At 39.8% G+C, this 14551-nt stretch overlaps 1 protein-coding gene across 1 annotated transcript in view; it reads left to right on the top strand.

The window, feature by feature from the left end:
* Positions 1 to 9119, top strand: part of KIF14 (kinesin family member 14) — a 57361-nt gene extending 48242 nt beyond the window's left edge. The window contains exons 26-30 of the mRNA XM_055319495.1: positions 632 to 790; positions 1546 to 1668; positions 5340 to 5414; positions 6490 to 6625; positions 7017 to 9119. Coding sequence (XP_055175470.1) covers positions 632 to 790; positions 1546 to 1668; positions 5340 to 5414; positions 6490 to 6625; positions 7017 to 7393 — 870 coding nt within the window. The 3' untranslated portion in view covers positions 7394 to 9119. The remainder of the gene's footprint in view (positions 1 to 631; positions 791 to 1545; positions 1669 to 5339; positions 5415 to 6489; positions 6626 to 7016) is intronic.
* Positions 9120 to 14551: the final 5432 nt, after the last annotated feature.

The raw sequence follows: 14551 nt of genomic DNA, 5'->3' as shown, positions 1-14551 counted from the left end.
GGAAAGCTCAGGAGGCACCTCCTCATTCCTTTTGGGCATGTGTACTCTGGTGTAGAAGCCTTTTGTTTGAAGGGTTGTTTCTCCCCCTTTCACTTCCTTTTCTTCTTCCTTCTCCCCTCATAAAAGAATGTTTTGTTTTTTAAGATTTTATTTATCTTTTTGAGAGAGAGAAAGCATGAGTGGCAGGGAGGGGCAGAGGGAGATGGAGAAGCAGACTCCCTGCTGAGCAGGGAGCCTGATGCAGGGCTTGGTCCCGGGACTCCAGGATCATGACCTGAGCTGAAGACAGACGCTAACTCACTGACCCACCCAGGTGCCCCAGAAAGAATATTAACCATCTGTCAGATGTCAGATGACTACTCGGACAGGAAAAGTTCGAAGGCAAAAAAAACCCCCATCATTTTGTTCCTTTTTTGGTGTGTGTGGCATTTGGTGTGAAGTTATCGCTTCTGTCTTCCATAGGGTTAGCTACGTACTTGTCATGTCTCCCATTACTGTAAGGTCTTTGAGGGTAGAGGCTACCTCCTAGTCACTATATCAATGAATACAATTTGTTTTCTTCAGATTGCTTTTCTTTACCTCCATTTGTAATCTCATGTATCTGATATACTGATCCATTTTTGTTTTATAGGGATGTTGTTCAGATATCTCGTCAATGGTAAAAGAGGCTCAAAAGAAAATAATCCAGACTATTCAACAAGCTGTAAAGTATGTGGGACAATTAGCAGTTCTTAAAGGCAGCAAGTTACATTTCCTGGGAAACAGCAGCAATAAGGTTGCTAGTGTTCAGGTAATTTGGTAATAATAGTTTTTAAAAGACTTCATCTGAGGAACAGTAGACTTCTTATAATAGTATCACTTAAATAATAAGTCATTTTTATTTAAAAATAGTTCATACGTCTAATAGTTTAACAATATGATTCAAAACTGTTTCAATCTAAGTTGGTTAAATGTACTGGATAGTTCTGGAATCCTCACTTTGCCTTTTGGATCTTTGCTTTGATGATAGGTGCCTACTCTGGAGGGTTCGCACAGCCAATCAACACAAGAGGAGCTATATAATTCTAGAAAATTTGTATTTGCTTGCTTTAAGTATTTATACCATTGAAAACATAGTATTCTATTAGAATGTTACTGTATTTTAGCAACACAGCTTCTTGCCTAAGATGACATTCTTTTTTTTTTTTTTTAATTTTACTTAGTTAACAGTGCAGTATTGGTTTCTGGAGAATTCAGTGATTCATCACTTACATGTAACACCTTGTGCTCATCACACCAAGTACCTTCCTTAATATCTGTCAGCCGTCTAGCCCATCACCCACCCACCTCCCTCACTCAGACATTCCTTATTACATGTTATACGTGGAATGCTAAATTACGGATTTGTTACTTTTATTTTAGACCGTTCTTATTCCAGCTTTAGCTGAATTAAGAAATCTGGAACTTACTATAATCCTAAAATAAATTGAAAATATAACTTAAACGTATAATTAAAAATATATATATAAAACCTGAGTTTTCCAGATAATGCTTAACCTTTTCTAGGAGGATTTCATGGATGCTCTTTGTGATGGTGTAAGTTTAGGAATGAAGATTCTATTAGATTCTGGACTAGAAAAAGCAAAAGAACTTCAGCATGAACTGTTAAGGCAGTGTACCCAAAATGAGGTAAGAGGAATAAAAGAACATTCTGTATAGTACCAGATGGTTTATAAAGTCGATTTTTAGAAAATAGTTTAATTAAACTAAATTGGATTCTTATAAATTTATGTATTTTAATTTGTTGACTTTTTTTTTTTTTTATTGAAAAGGCTGATGTTAACATTATGCCATGGTGATATTTTCCCAAGGTACTCTGGAGTCACTGCAGCCTCTGGAGTATACTTTTGCCAAATCCCGTCAGTTACTGTCAGTGAGCATTCAGTCTGTGGATAGACTCTAGAGCAGAATGGTGTATGGCAGTGACATCTAGTGTTTATTCTTTGCCTGTCTTTTTCTTCCTGATTTTTGTTTAGATCTCTACTTTTCCACTTAAGACTAGAAATTGCCATTTATTGATCCAATTATTTTAAACAATCTTTTGCCAAAGACGTTCGCATCTGTTATTTCATATCAAAATACAGAATCAATGAAGATTTGAGTGACTTCCTAAAATATGCTTCCTCCCCACCTCCTCCAGCTAAGTAATATTAAAACATAAAACCAGTTGCTGTCTTAGAGGTGGCACTGTGTTTAAAACCTGTCTCTGTCACTTATCAGTGATCATTTATCAAGTTGATGCTCTGGCTGATTCTGCACCTGTCCTATGTAATAATACTTATGTCCTAGGTTGTGAGTCATTTATTTATTAAATAATTCCCCGTAAAAACTGTAGGACTAGGTGCTTTACATATAATAGTGGTGAACCACACCACTTTAAAGGTAGGAATTTCTCGTGTTCCTCTGGGTTTCACTGAGCTGGAGTACCTTGTCCAGTCGTCCTGAGCCAGGGTTTTATATTCTATGTACTTGACTACAAAACTCAGCATGCTATGAAAATAAGGTTTGTAAATCATTGTTCATGCATATTAATTTTCTATATTAAGAGTTATTATTAGTGAATTGGGGACTCTGAAGATAAGTTGAAATCTTTATGGCAGTCAATCTCAGAGACCTGTCTGTTCTAGAATCTTGTTGTAACAACTTTTTGTTAAAGCCATCCCTGCCTGTTCCATTTCTTTTTCTGGAGTCAGTTAGCTGGGATGGAGCTACCTGGGCATGTTGTGGTTCCTGAGATCATCCCCACTAGGACAGATACTCATTTAGATACACATTGATTGATCTAGGAAATTAAATCAGGTGGAGGACTGTTAGCTTCCACCCCTCTGACTAATTGTTTCCAGAAAGGCATCGAGTAAGTTAGATTTTTTTTTTCCCCTTTTAGAAAAACCTTTTCACTGATGTATATTTAGCTTCTTTATTAGGAGAGAAACTTTCCATGTAAGCCAGAGGGGATCTCCATTTCTTTCCTTAGACTAAAGGGTACATGGATTAATCCCTGCCTAAACTGTCTCAGAGCTGGAGAAGACCATGAACATTTTTTCTTTTAAGATTTTACTTATTTATTCATGAGAGACACGGGGAGAGAGGCAGACTCCCTGCAGGGAGCCCTGTGCGGGACTCAATCCGGGGATTCCAGGATCACAGCCCTGGGCTGAAGGCAGACCCTCAACCACTGAGCTACCCAGGCATCCCTATTTTTTTTTTTTTTTTTTTTGAGATTTTATTGATTTATTTTGAGAGAAGGGGAGCGCACAGGCAGGGAGAGGGGCAGAGGTAGAGGGAGAAGCAGACCCCCACTGAGCAGGGAGCCTGATTCAGGGCTTGATCATGACCTGATCCAAAGGCAGATGCTTAGCCGATTGAGCCCCCCCCCCCGCCAGGCGCCCCGACACTGAACATTAAATTGCTCTCCTACTTCCTGTGTAGCCTTGAGCTGCTTACCTGACCTCACTTGTCACATTTAAAAAGTGAGGATGATCATACATATTTCATAACATTGTTCTGAAGTTATGCGAAATTAAGAACAATGTATAGGAAAATGCTAAATACAGTGCCTGGCAAATCTTAGGTCCCTCAGCTTGCCTGCACTTGTGCTCTGTGTATGTTTGCCTTTCTCACTTTGTGTTTTGTTTGTAAAATACAAATGAATTCAAAGGCGCTCATTTTGTCACTAAATCAAGATATGGGAGTCTGATCATGTCCCAGGAGACATAAGGCTGATTTCAGTTCTATAATGCAACTTTGAGGAAAGTGGACTCATACTGACCACTGCTGACATCTCTAGCTTGGTTTTGCCCAGCAGCAACACCATTTATCACTAAAGCACTTTATCTATCACTGCAAAGTAGCATTTCTGCCGGCAGAAAAAGTGCAAGAAGGTTTAGAACAAGTTAATGAAAAGCAGAGATGAAGTAATACATATGAATGCACTTAGTAAGTAGTAAAGCAGAATGCAGATGTTAGCTTTGCTGTTTTGAGGAAATACACAGCAAAAGGGTCAGGCCCATCTTGCATAAAATTCATATTATCTGCATTTTCATGAAGATTTCTACTTCCCTTCCTCTCATTTTCTCTATGCCATAGCTGTATAGTCACAGTGGGGTTTAGCTTGTATTCTTGTAAGTTAAAGCTCAAGAACCTGTGGAAGGAAAACAGAATCTGAAGAAATAGAAAATGGGTTCAAACATAAGGCATTGGAATTATAATTGAATAGCTGGTGCCAGGGGAAAAATGAATTTGTGTGTGGTTTTGTTTTTGTTTTTTACCACATAGGGGAAATTTAAGTTAGACCTAGGGAAGTGCTGTGTGGGTAAAGCCAATTAAATTCTTATATCACAATCCCTCAGCAGAAATTAAATGAGAAGGTGCCTTACGGGGGCAGCATTGAGCAGTGCAAAAGCAAAGGCTTGGAATTTAGGCTGGGGTTCTCACACTGGTTCTGAGTCTTAGGAGCTTGGGATCTGTTTTCTTATTTGTAAATGGAAGACAATTACATATGCAGCCTAGAGTTATAATTGAGAAGCAAATAATAAAATATGTGAGTGAAATAACCTGGATATATGAAGACAAATACTGTATAATCTCACTTGTATGTGGAATAAAAAAAAAGGCTTAACTCATAGAAACAGAACAGATTAGGGTTACTTGAGGCAGAAAGGAGGTGGGGATAGGTGAAATAGGTGCAGGTGGTCCAGAAGTCCCAGCTTCCAGCTGTATGGTGAAGAAGCCCTGAGGATGTAACGTATAGCGCGGGGACTATAGTTAATAAGATCTACTGTATTGTAGTTTTGAAAGTTGCTAGGAGAGTAGATCTTAAAAGTTCTCATCACAAGAAAAAAGTTGCAACTATATGAGGTAATGGATGTTAACTAAACTTTGATCATTTTGTATATTGAATCATTATGTTCTACACTTCACTACAATGTTATATGTCAAATATATCTCAGTAAAACTGGGGAAAATGTAAATATAGTTCTTAGTGCATCATATCACCCTCTTCCAAGGGAAGTCTTAGAAATTTCATTCCTATAAATATTTAAATGTAAGACAAAATGCTGTTATTATCACAAACATCAGTGTATCTATATTTAATGTAGAACCAATGTGCAATTTATTTTGAAAGAAATTCTGCTTACATGATTTAGGTACTTCAGTTATTTAATTGCAGTCCCAATAATAGAACTCTAGTCTTGACTTCTTAGACTAAAATTCTACCCCATCTTGTCCTATAGTGTTCTGGGATTTTTAAAGTTCTAAATAATTATTTATGTAATAAGATATATTAACATTCTGTATAGGTTACCAAACAGATGAAAGCTAAAACCACGGAATTGATTGGATGTCTTGAAAATATGTTTGCTGAGTGGAAAACAGTAAGAGAAGCTTTAATGTTTACTTTTGTTGGTGTATTTTATCATTTCATTCAAAGTATAAATATATGTTTATTTCAGTTTTTATCCTTAGCCAGATAATTCTTTTGTGCATAGTTAGTTGTAGCATGTATAATAGCTCTCTAGTTACTTCCTCTTGGATGTCATAACTTATTTGTTTTAGTAATAGATGATATTGCATGGAAATTAATGTTAATGTATTTTATCTATTTCTTACTGCTACTGGTTTAGTAACTGTCAGCTTTTCCTGGGACAGTCATTGGCTAAAAATATTGTGTTTAATAATCAGTATGCCTAAAGATTTAAAAATATAAGTGAATTAGACAATTTTTTTTAAAGATTTTATTTATTTATTCATGAGAAACACACAGAGACAGAGACACAGGCAGAGGGAGAAGCAGGCACCCTGTGGGGAGCACGATGTGGGACTCGATCCCAGGGCCTCGGGATCATGACCTGAGCCAAAGGCAGACATTCAACCATTGAGCCACCCGGGTGCTCCAATTATTTTATTTTCATGTCAAGTAAATAGAAAAATATAAACTAAGTATATAATCAATGTGTCAAAAAGGAGAGAAATACCATCTTGAAAATTTTTATTTAAATAAAAATAAATGGGAGATATATAAAGTTGAACTCTAAAAAATTAATTTATCTTTTATATTGGATGATAAAGGGTACTGTTTTATTTCATCCCCAGGTAATATGATGATTGAACTTTGATTTACAATTAATTTAAAATTCTTGGGGCACCTGGCTGGCTAAATCCATGAGGCATGCAACTCTTGATCTCAGGGTTGTGAGTTCAACTCCCACTATTAGGTGTAAAGCTTAGTTTAATTCTTTTTTAATTTAAAAAATAAAATTGATTTAAAGTTCTTATTTCTTTTAAAAAAGTAATTACTGATTTTGTATTTTGGTGAATTAAGCACCGGTGAAGAAATTAAACTCATTTTCTTTCTTGAAGATATGATTCTGGTGATTAAAATCGTATTGACCAAGCCTTACTGTCATGTAGCCTATTTTGTATTTTTAAAAATATTAACTTTATTTATAGAAAAGTTTCAGAACTCAACTACAACAGAATTCTGGATACCAAGATGTGAAGAAGATGGTTAATTTTGCACCAGAATTCCTGAAGTTAAAACATTGCTTGGAGCAAACTATTCAGATTATTATTTCTGCATTGAGAGGTATATATTCCAGACAGAATTTGTAATTAATCAAAATTTTATAGTTTAAATATTCTCATTTTTTAATTTCTAGTCTAACTCATTAATTAAAGTCTAATTAATGCTACTTCCTTGACATTAATTACCAATATAGGAACTTGTTTGGTTGTATTCCCACTTAATGTATACAAATACTTTGCCTAAATAATTAGATCCCAAAAAACCAAGTGCTTATTTAGCAGATAAGCTTATCAAGTATACTTATAAGTATATAAGTATACTTAGTAATCTTAAATGGTTTAGATTTGTCTTGATAGGGTTACTTTGACCTAAAAGATAGAGTCATAAAAGAGTAATAAATACTTGATAAAAAAAGGATTAATTAACTTTTTTCTTCTCCTTGCCACTATAGGATGCCATAGTGACAAAAATCTCCAGAATTGTGTTGAAAGTCTTTGCAGCTTGGCCAAGGATTTTCATGATGACTTGAGCATGTGCTCTACTTCTCTTGACAACTGTGAGAAGAGAATACCCCAAGTTGGCCACAGGGGACTAGAATCTGTAGTCAAGTCACTCCTCTTATGTTTGGAATCTGAAGAAAGACCTGATTTGTTGAAACCCTGGGAAACTTGTAATCAAAATACCAGGGAAGAAGGACAACAATCTAAATCAAGCAGAACTGATTCCGTTAGGAATAAAGGTGTACCAAAGCGTGTCTATGAACTCCATGGCTCATCCCCAGCAGGGACCTCAGAGGAAAGCACACCCAGGAGGATTCAGTGGGTGTGAATTCTGATACATAGGCTCTTTAGGACCATCCATGAAAGAGAGAGAACACTGGGTAGGCAATTTTCCTTAAGTAGGAGAATATAAAAAGCAGGAAGTCAGCATAAATGTTTCAAAGAAGTCCACATCTGTTGGTGGCCTTCTATTGGGTGTGGACAGTATGAGCATTATGGAATCCCAATTTCAGAATGTGTATTCGGAATTTTCTCGGCAGACAATTTTAAATAGGTACTCACTGTGCTGGAACATAGTGGCAAGAGAATGAAATTAGGAGCTGGAAAACAGGCGAGTGCTCATTTCTCCAGTTTCTCATTGCCTTGGATTTTAAATGTTTATTTTTAGCATTGATATACTCTCTCTGGTTGGTTCTTGACCTTTGTGTAAATGGTTACTATAGTCATTGTAAGTTATTTTTTCATGAGTGGAAATGCATGAAGAGCAAAGTTACCTTTGTTCCTGTGCCTTCTCTCCCCTGAAATAACTACAAGGAGGTTTATGGTCAAATTGCCGATATAGGTTTAATTAAGGCAGCTTAACCTGCATAGTAATATCTAAAATTGCTGCTCGAAAGTTTAACTGGTTGCCATTTTGAATAGTGCATTCAAGGGCAGTTTCCTTTTCTTTCCAAATGAGAAGTAGTTAACCTAAATATCGTATAATTTTATATTAATAATATTGGCTGCTGACATAAGAGTTCACCATGTTATCTATGTTCCACAATGGGGGCTTTATGAATATAGTTTAAAACCAATTAAATGTTGCCAGAATCTCACTTACCTTTTGCATCGTGTTAGGAAATCGGAGGCTGGACGTTTTCTTGATGATGCTTGTTTGGTTAAAGGTGTAATGAGTTTGTACATGATTTGATAAAGATTGAAGATCCCTATTATATCTCACAGTTTTAAAAAGCCTTGGTTCGCAATCAAGTAATAAAGAGAATATTCTCCTTTTGGGACCTTTTGTTAAGGAAATAGTTTGACATTTTTCACCACAAGCATATATGTAATTTGGAAAGATACTTAGTGATTCTGCGTGGGTGATATTGAGCAGTTTCTGGAGAATGATTCTTTTAAATAAACTGATCTTTCATGGGCCCTTTTCACTTGCAGATATATATCACTTGTCCATTTGGAATGACAAGTGAAAATTGGATATTAGTACCATGGGTAAGTTCAGTAACTTCCTTGTTGGGAAGAGATTGTAGGTAAATACTGGTTATTGTAGCCAGAACAATGTTAATAAACCATGTGCTGTGTTGCCAGGTGCTTTAAAATGGTGAAGTGTAGCAAATTTGCTTTTCTTTTTTTTTTTTTTTTCCTTTTCTTTCTGGCATTGTATTCTTTCTGAAGTTCTAAACATATTTTTAATAGTCAGTGCTCTGCCAAGAGGCACTTTTGCTATCAAGTTTTTTTTTGCTATCAAGTTTTATAAAGTATAGATATACATATAAGAACTTTGCCTGAACATTGTACTTCTTTGAACTTTCTAAAGTATCAGTACAGTAGTTTTCATCTTACTGTTTGGTACGTAATATTTACTTCATGCTTTCTAAACTCATGACTTCATTGGTCAGAAACCTATTAGTGTCTTTGTAAAATTTTGTGTAAATATATATATTTATGCTTTTAAGTAAATTGTTATACAGTATTCAAATGAATGATGAGAATATATTTACTGTTAGAATCATGTGCACTGATAAATGTTATAAAGAGAATGCCTTTAATAAATCTTACTGGCTCCAGAATTATCTCTTGGTCTCTGTTTTTTTATTTTATTGATTTTCTTCATTTTCTTTATTTCTGACTCAAAATTGCCATAATAGCTCTGATTTGATAATAGTCATACTAGTTACATCATAGGTTTGTATGCAGTTATGTATAACTGTGATAATAATTGTACTGATTCTGCAAATCAAATAATTAGGTGATACTAAACAGTAATAATATTATTATGACTACTGCTTAGATTTTTTTATTTCAACGATGTCTCTTTGCACTTGATTGTCTGGGATAGGTTCACCCCCATGTGCTGTAGCAGAAAGGTCATGAGCTTTGGAGTTTGACGAAATTTTCACACATTTGGACTATGAATCCCAGTGAGGCTAGATAGTAACTGTATGACCTAAGACAAAAGTTGTGTGCTGTCTTTTTACCTATTTCCTCATCTGCAGAAAGAAAAGTAATACCCACCTCATGGACTCCCCAAACATTAAATAAGAAAAATGTAGGAATAAGTCCTGACAAGTCATGGGTTGTTAGTAAATATTGGTGTCTGCCCTTTCCTATTACTGGCAACTAAACCCTTGTCATCATGCATACGGGGCCATACTTGCTACATGCCTGTGCTGTTTATGACCGTCTGTCACTGTGCCAAGTAGAATTGCGATCCTTTAAACGGCTCCATACTTGGAAATATATCATCTGCTACCATTAGGTTCCATGATACTAAAAGGAACTAAACAGTATCTCACTGGCCTTAATGAAGGTTCAGTGGGATGTAGATGTGTCCTTCATGAGGCCCCTCTGATGTTTTCAGCAAAATACTGTTTAGTTAACTAATTAGCATTTAAAAAATTGCAGTACCTAACTATGCGCCAATAGCAACTTTGAGATTTTTTATCTAAATATGGAAAGAGTTCATCTATCGCAGAGGAGGGGGAAAGATGTCAGTTTGAGTTAAAAGGAGGTTGATCTGTTCAGCTTCTTGTGCATGATTCATCAGGGAAGCTTGTGCTCTGGATTTAGCAAGTTAGTCATTGCATGATATAATCAAGACTTTCTTTTCATCTTTCGTCTTTTAACCATCGTTGGCTTATGGGCCTTTTAGAAGTGGAGTATGGGCATTTAGTTTAATATCAACTGATAGCTAGCTCCGTCCCACTTATTCCAATAATCATTTACTTAGTGCCAGGCGTACTTCTAGTGCAAAGTCATAGAAACATGAAAAAAAAAAAAAAAAGGTTAGATTGCCTCCAATCCCAGACTCTTGAAAGACCCATTTTGTGGGTCCCCAGTTGTTCATAACATTATATCTTCTTAGTGCAGAAGACCTCTCGACACAGTGAAGCTGAACTACATAAGAACCACCAGAGAGTCCCTGATTGATTCAAGAAAGAATCAGGAGGACACTGTTTTGATTAAGCACGTGGCTATTCACATGTCCCATCGCCAAGTGGCTTGGAGTTTGGATGCTCATAGATTTTTAAGAATTTAAGAAGAAATTCACCATCTTTTCTGAGAAGGAGTCATGCTTTTGTTCCTCTGGCTGATTTTGGTGTAAACATCTGAATTTGTCTACATCGTCAAGCACCTGCCCTTGAGGCACCAAAAAGATAAGGAATCTCTGACGTTTTGAAAATGGGTGTCGCTTCTTGTGACCCTTCTCCTTTCTGTCTTCCAAGCCCCCCATTTTGGATGCTGTGCTGTGCAGTCATCGTTGACTTTCCTCGTCTTCCAGCATCTCCATCGCTGGCGGCTCCCCCCTGCCTCCTGAAACTGCCCTCGCTCAGGTCAGTGGTGATCTTCTAACTGCAAAATCCAAAGCAATTCTTCAGTCTTCATCTTACTTGATGGCTTCTTCTCTTTAGGAATTCTTTCCTCGGGCAGCCCAGGTGGCTCAGCGGTTTAGCGCCGCCTTCAGCCCAGGGCATGATCCTGGAGATCCCGGATCGAGTCCCGTGTCCGGCTCCCTGGATGGAGCCTGCTTCTCCCTCTGCCTGTGTCTCTGCCTCTCTCTCTCTGTCTCTCATGAATAAATAAATAATCTTAAAAAATTCCTCACCGGGAGTACCTGGGTGGGGGTGGGGGGGCTCAGTCAGTCAAGTGTTGGACTCTTGGTTTTGGCTCAGGTCATGATCTCATGTCGTGAGATCCAGCTGTGTATCAGGCTTCGCACTTAGCACAGAGTCGGCTTGACAGTCTCCCTCCCTCTGCCACTCACCACCTCAAATAAATAAAATAAAATAAAATAAAATAAAATAAAATAAAATAAAATAAAATAAAATAATAAAATAATATAAAATAAAATAAAATAAAATAAAATAAAATAAAATAAAATATTCTTTCCTCTTGTGTCCCCGTAACAGAAAACTCTGGCTTCTCCTCCCTCTCTGATTAGTTTTTGATTTTTTTCAACTCCATGTATTTCTCATCCTCCACCTATTCTTTTAAATCCTAGTGTTCCTGAGGACTCTGTGCCCAGTGACCTCCCCTTTGAAGTCTACTGCTCTCCCTAAGGACAGCGAATGGTGTAGCTATCGAAGATGCAGGTTCTAGAGGCCCTGCCAATCAGCCCCTCGCTTCCTGGCAGCTTCCTGAACGGCGGCACACAGTGAGCCCAAGATCTTCGTCCTAGGTGACTCAGTGGATGGGGGCGCTTTCAATAAACATGACGAATACAGGAAGAATTAGATTTAAGGAGTGAGGGGGATGAGGTAATTTAAAAAAATATATTTACTTATTCCTGAGAGACACAGGCTGAGGGAGAAGCAGGCTCCCTGTGGGGGAGCCTGACGTGGGGGACTCGATCCCGGGACCCGGGGTCATGCCCTGGGCCGAAGGTAGATGCTCAACCATCCAGGTGCCCCGAGGTAATTTTTTAGATAAACGTTTAAATTTAAGGTGGCTGTCGTACCACAAGGTAGACAAGCAGAATAAGGAGCTCCAGGGAAAGAAATGCAAATTTGGGAGTATCAGCTCGTACCTGGTGGTTCAAACTGCTCAAGCGGTGAATGAAACCAATCAACGCAGCGGCTGACTTTTCTTAGGTTACCACGCACCAGGGTTTCCGGGCTCGCGGCCGTAGCTGGACCATCCTGTCCCCCTCACGGCCGTGACTGTCAGGTGGGTACCGTTATCATCATCATTTTATGGGAAGCTGATTTCTATCCCAACAGATGAGATTTCCTGGTCCTTGGACTCCCTCTACCTGCGATCGTACAGTGTGTGCGCACGTGTCTGGTTTCTTTCACTCAACAAAACGTCGTGCGGTCCGTCCAGGCTGGTATGGGAAGCAGCTCTGCAGCCCTGGGCGCCGAGGGGTCCGTGAATCACACCCCGAACGGTTTAGCCCTTCACCTGTTGATGGACACGGGAATTCTTTCCAGTTTGGCCCTTTGCCCGTGTGGATCTCACGGCTTTTCTACATTTCAGTGTGGGCCTTGCTCAAGCTCTACTTTTAGGATTGGAGGGGGCTCTTCTTGCATTTTTATCCTTCCAAACTTTTAGTCATTTCCGTTAATGTCTCTGTGAGGCCTCCCTGGTCAGCAGGATCGAGGCTCCCCGCGGCCCTGGAATGCTTGCTACTCCCCGCCCCGTGCCCCCCCGGTCCCCCACGCACCCCTTCCTTCTGTGCCGTTCCTAGGCCCGCTGGCTTGCTGCCCATACCCCGCTGCCCCGCGAGCATTCCGAACAGAATCTTCTGTACCTTCCGGGCTACCTCCCCAGCAGGCAGACCCCGAGGAGTCTAGATAAACCTCACCTGCTTAAGACTCAAGAACGGAGAAGGAAGAAAGGCTGCTTCGAGCTCCTAAGCTTGACTTCACATTCTCTCCCTGCCTCTCATGTGAACCGAGCCCCTTCCTCACCACGTAATCGGGGACACAAATGGGTTGAAGTGGACAATGAAGTCACTTAAAGATGGAAAAAGAAAACTATCGCAAACCTCGTCTAGGCCGCGACTCCTTTCCGTGGTGGAATTCGCAACCTCTTTCTGGGAAGGAGTTAGCGTTCCTGATAAAACGCTTGAGGAATGTTCTGCTAGAACAAAAATGAGATTATAAACTTCTGGGGAGCTGAGTTACTCACTCAGCTGATGAACCGAATCCTCTTTAACCAGACTTTTTTTCTTTTCCTTTTTTTTAAAATCCTGTGTTTCTTTAACCTTTCTCGTTCCTATGAAATCTCTTCACCGAAAAGGTCTCTTGGAACCAACTTGCTCACAAAGGGCCTCTTTACTGGCAGCGACTTTGAAATCAAACTCTGGCATGTGTAATCGATTTGAGATGTTGCTTTGCCATTCTGAGAGCATTCTGGGTGATAATTTAGGCAAAGTTGAAGTTAATATAAGTCCCTTTTTTTTAAAGATTTTATTTATTTATTAGAGAGAGAGTGCAAGCAGAGAGGAGAGGGTGATGGGGAGGGAGAAGCAGAGAGCCCGATGCGGGGCTCGATCCCAGAACCTGAGCTGAAGGCAGACCCCTAACTGACTGAGCCACTCAGGCACCCCCATAAGTCACTTTTCATAAATTTAAGCATTCAACAGTTTTTTCAAGTACTTCCTTGTTTCTGCTTATTTTATTATTATTTTTTTAATTTTTATTTACTTATGATAGTCACACAGAGAGAGAGAGAGGCAGAGACACAGGCAGAGGGAGAAGCAGGCTCCATGCACCGGGAGCCCGACGTGGGACTCGATCCCGGGTCTCCAGGATCGCGCTCTGGGCCAAAGGCAGGCGCTAAACCGCTATGCCACCCAGGGATCCCCTATTTTATTATTTTAAAAAAATATTTATTGATTGATTGATTTGAGGCAGGACGGGGAGGTGGGCGTGGGCAGCAGAGGGAGAGGGAGAAGCAGACTCTGAGCTGAGTGTGGAACCCGACACAGGGCTCGATCTCCTGACCCTGAGATCATGTTCTGAGCCCAAGTCAAGACCCGGATGCTTAACCGACTGAGCCTCCCAGGAATCCCTGGCTGTGTTTGGGGAGAAGCCATCAAAGGAGGCGAGGAGTCAGAGGAGAACACAGGGCTAGGGCCCTGGCTGCCCCAACAGCTAGGGGGGAAAGCCAGAAAGAGGCGGAGGGTAAAAACAAACCCCTCGATCGTAAAGACACCCCCCAGTGATGGGGCTGAGGACCCCACACCAGGTAGCAGGCACGTGGGACCTCAGGCCCGCCAGCCCTGGGCTCGGGTGCCACCCTGCCCTTTACCGTGTGACTCTGGGCAAGTCGCAGCCTCCCTGTGCTCAGCTTCCTCATCACACACACCCTGGCAGGGCGGCTGGGACAGTCGCCACATTGTTAGGCTGGTGCCGTGCTTAGGCCCGGGACTGGCAGCGGCTTCAGCGAGAAGCGGTCATCACTACCACGTCAGTACTAGGAACGGATGGATCTTACCTACCCGAGGGCCACCCCGGTGGCTCAGCTGGTCAAGCGTTGGACT

Source organism: Nyctereutes procyonoides, unplaced genomic scaffold (genome assembly GCF_905146905.1).
Source record: "Nyctereutes procyonoides isolate TBG_1078 unplaced genomic scaffold, NYPRO_anot_genome, whole genome shotgun sequence".
Classification (NCBI taxonomy): Eukaryota; Metazoa; Chordata; class Mammalia; order Carnivora; family Canidae; genus Nyctereutes; species Nyctereutes procyonoides.
The sequence above is the reverse complement of the archived record's forward strand: the minus strand, read 5'-3'. Positions and strand labels throughout refer to the sequence as shown.